Here is a 4149-nt window from a genome sequence, read left to right as displayed (position 1 = left end):
TGTGGCTAAGGTGCTGCAATTGTTTAGATCTTACAATTTTTTCGTGCTTAAGTTCATGACTTTTTAGTTGTTCAGAGGCATGTTTTTCATGCACAAGTTCATGATTTTTAGCTGTTCTGGTCTTGCTTTCTTTAATGCCCGGGTTTATGATTTTTAGTTGGTCATATCTTGCAATTTTTTCATGCTTAAGTTTATGTTTTTTAGTTGTTCGGATATAGCAATTTTTAGTTGGTGCATGTTGTCATCCTTTGACCCATGAGTTTTAATGTACACAGCTCAGCGAATACCGAATTGAATCCCATGGCCTATCACGACTTTTAATGTATGTAGCTCAGTGAAGCGATTCTCACCGGCCGCTTGCTATATAAACCCACCGACACCGAGATGTAGTTACACACACTCTTCCTCCCTTGCTGTGAGCGAGGGAGGAAGAAGAACGTCATCTGCCGGACCGAGCAGGAGGATGCCCGTCACGTCTGCTTCTCGAATAGCTGCCCCGGGTTCTTTATTTTGAAAGCGCCGTAAAATCAGGCCAGCAAGGCATATCGTGTGAGCCAGATTGCATGCGTGCCCCGAACACCCCAGAACAGTGGGTAGTGTAGAGAGGTTTATAGGAGAAATGTTCACAACATATAAAATGTTTTCCCACACAATTTTATAAAAATGTTTGTAACATATGAAGAAAATCTTTGTGTAATTTTAATTAATGTTCATAACACTTCAAAATGCTCTCACATTTTTTAAATTGTTCAAGAAATTTTAAAAAAAAATCAACAACTTTATGAGTTATGTTCACCTTGTATTTACAGAATGTTCAGCATGAGTTAGACTGGGGGTTGATCTTATCTTCTTGTCAATACAAGAAGCGGGCGTTCGGCTCAAGCGCCTGCTACAGCATCTCCATCTCGGCGGGAAATTCCGGTGGAGGCGGTGGTACAGACATAAACAAGTGCCGTATCTACATCTCCGTCCCAGTGTTGAACCCTAACGGCTGAGGATTGTCCATCTGTACCATATCTATCGCAGTGGCCAACCCCGCTAGCGGAGGCATTTTCTACATATCAACTAAATTCCCACGACTAGAAGCCATTGATTAATTATTACTATAATAAGGAGACAACCTAATTATCGAGGAAAGGTTTCATCTAGATCGAGGTAGATGCATTGTAATATATAACATAAGATTGATGGGATGACTTAGAAGATGCATATGTTACCGATTGACAATAAATTCACGAAATTAGTGTCCATGCATGCACTGGATGGTTTTGTGTTTGAAAGCGGAGCATGCATCGAGAGTTCATTAAGAGCTTATCTCTGTGGGCCCTAGCCTTTATAATTACAATACTCTTGGACCATCACAGTTAATTCTTTACGACCCTCCAAGTAATAGCTCATGAAGCTTCATTTGCCAAGTGTTAATTACATTTATGCTAAAAAGTGTTAATTGCATTTTTCTAAAAATGTGTTAATCAATATTAGTACCAAGTAGCAGGGTTACCTGCTTAGTTGCGCGGCTAGATGTAACACATATTGCTATATATAATATTATGTAGCCCTCGTGATTTTGGTCTGGAAGTTAACTATCATCAATAGTCTAGCAAATTAAATGGAAATTTTGTAGAAACATGGTGAAACTTACTAAAGTCATGCAAATGCAAGAAATAAGTGAATAAACTAGGAGATTATACATCATGTTTGTTTTCCTCTCAAAGTACTATATCATGTTGCATTCCATTGGAAATTCCCACAGGCCTAATATGACTATACATTTGTTTTGAACAACACCAAGAAATTCTATCATAGGGCTTCTCTCCTCTAACCCTACTTTTCAATGTTCAAGAAGGGATTATTAAAAAACCACTAGATAAAATTGGTGTTTTGGATCGATGTGGAATCCATTGGTTTTCATATGTTTTACCCACTTTTCCTCTTCGATTGGACCTCATCCATATGTTTCTCTATCTTCGGATCAATCATTTTTAAGATATTGCTTATAAATATTGTTAACTCATTGATGAATCAAGTGACCTCTTAATTAGCCCAGGTTGTATTACAACTGTCTAATTGATTTATATTGTATTATCATCATATCCTCATCTTAATTACTATGATTGTCTTTGTCAGAGTATCACTCGATCTGATGCAATTCTTGCTTTCTATTATTGAAATTTCTTGAGACATTATTTTTCACTCCCAAAAAGATCATAGACTGTAGCTATTTTTCATTGCCTTTTTATGGCTGAAAACATCTTTGCTACAACATTCTCTATTGGTCAGTCACAACCTAGCTTGTCCATTCACCTCATATGCATGTTGTTGCCTCTAACGCGTTCTTTTATGGGAGTGAAATTATCAGTGAGGAAGTTTCCGGGCTCCAATTTTGGATCAAATCCTCGATCATAAATAAAAAAATTGTTCATTATTTTTCATAATGCCATGATATGTTTATCTCTTTCTTTCAACAAATATATTCATCCTTGTATATTCATCAGAATTCTTCTGCAATATTCCCATGCACTTAAACAAGATGTAGCCTATTTGACACAATGGTGCCCTTGTCTGGTTCTGCACGACTTATACCTTTTGACACAATGACCGATTATATATTGCCAAGCCAGTATAGAAAACATGTGATCCACGGAAGCATATCTGGCATCGACGGTACTAACGAGAGAAAAGAGAAATAACCCACTCACCCACCCAAGACGTCGCGAGCACGTATCACAAGCTCGTGTGTTTGATCCATGGCACATCATCGAAACAATTGGATATGTTGTTGTGGATGCATCGCAGTCTGGTTTGAGGCGTATCTACAGGCATGTATTAAGCATTCTCTTTGGTGCATGTGTTTGGGTCTACTGATGTAGAGGCCGGAGGTTATCCTTCTTTTAAAAAAAGTGTTTGGGTCTACTATATCCCATTCCAATATATATTCAAGGCTTGTCAAGTCCGTATTATGATGGATAAAATGAAGCTTCGTTTTATTGAAGAGAATTGTATGTCCGCTTGTTACCATGTTAAGTCATCCCTAGTATTGAACGTGTGTGTCCATTGAGAAAAGAAGTCAACACTTGTACATTGCTGACTCAAAATCCTGTAGCCAGCTAATGTGTGTAGTACATTTGAGAAGATGCCTGTACTTCATTAAATGCTAGCAGCCAGAGACATGACAATACAGATTTAGCCATCAATTATTGATAATAAAGAAACGACAAAAAAATTGACAAAAGATTGCATCCAGATGTAACTAGATGACAATAGATCGATGAACTATCATCCATTGTTTAATGCTTTCACTTGAACGGATCGACAGAGCTCATCATCTCAGTACAGGAACGGGAAGCCGGCGTTCATCTCCAGCCCAGCAGGGATCTCAGGTGACGGAGGCATCCCCATCTCGTCAAACCCTGGCAGGTGAGGAATCACCATCTGCATCTCCTCCATATCCATCACCGCGGCGAACACCAGCGGTGGAGGCATCTCCTGCATATCCATCCCGGCGGTGACTGCCTGTGTCAGAGGCAGCTCCATCAACATCTGCTGCTACATATTTATCTCGGTGTCGAACAACTCAAGCGGAGGCAGCATCGCCATCAGCATCTGATGCTCCTGCTAATACCGAGCCCCAAAGTACTGCCACTGATCATGAAGAGCTGCAGCGGCAGTGGCGGGGCCACCTCCTCCATGCGGCTCACGTCGACGGGCAAGAGAACCAGGTTGCGCATTCGGAGACGACGTCCTTCACCTGCATCAGCGCGGCAAAGAAGGCTACCAAGTCCTCGTCCCCCATGTTGCGCACGTTGGGGTCGACCTAAGCCGCTATTGGCTCCCCCGCGTCACACTCCGTTGATGTGACCTCCTCGCGCTCGGTCTGCTTCTTCACCTCGACCAGGTCCGTGTGCAGCTCGTCAAACTCCTGGTGCAGCTTTTCCATCTTCTGATCTTCACTGGCAGCACCCTCCTCCCCCGCACCCTCCCCCACCAGGAAGTGTTCCACGACGGTGTCGACGGAGGGGTGGCTGAAGGAGAAGGCATTGCCTCCGCCCGAGAAGGTGAGAGCGGCCACCTGGGTGCCGGTCAGGACCGCCAGATTGCTCGCCTTGCTGAAGAACCCCACATGGCCCTTGGAGAATCAGACGTGCGGGG

General features: G+C 42.2%; 1 protein-coding gene and 1 pseudogene across 1 annotated transcript in view; both read right to left on the bottom strand.

The window, feature by feature from the left end:
• Positions 1 to 302, bottom strand: part of LOC123057375 (uncharacterized) — a 5331-nt gene extending 5029 nt beyond the window's left edge. Inside the window, 1 exon segment of the mRNA XM_044480383.1 lies at positions 288 to 302. Coding sequence (XP_044336318.1) covers positions 288 to 302 — 15 coding nt within the window.
• Positions 303 to 3327: 3025 nt separating this feature from the next.
• LOC123057374 (uncharacterized) lies at positions 3328 to 4147 on the bottom strand (annotated as a pseudogene).
• Positions 4148 to 4149: the final 2 nt, after the last annotated feature.

This window comes from Triticum aestivum, chromosome 3A (assembly GCF_018294505.1).
Source record: "Triticum aestivum cultivar Chinese Spring chromosome 3A, IWGSC CS RefSeq v2.1, whole genome shotgun sequence".
NCBI lineage: Eukaryota > Viridiplantae > Streptophyta > Magnoliopsida > Poales > Poaceae > Triticum > Triticum aestivum.
This window is presented reverse-complemented; position numbering and strand designations above follow the sequence as displayed.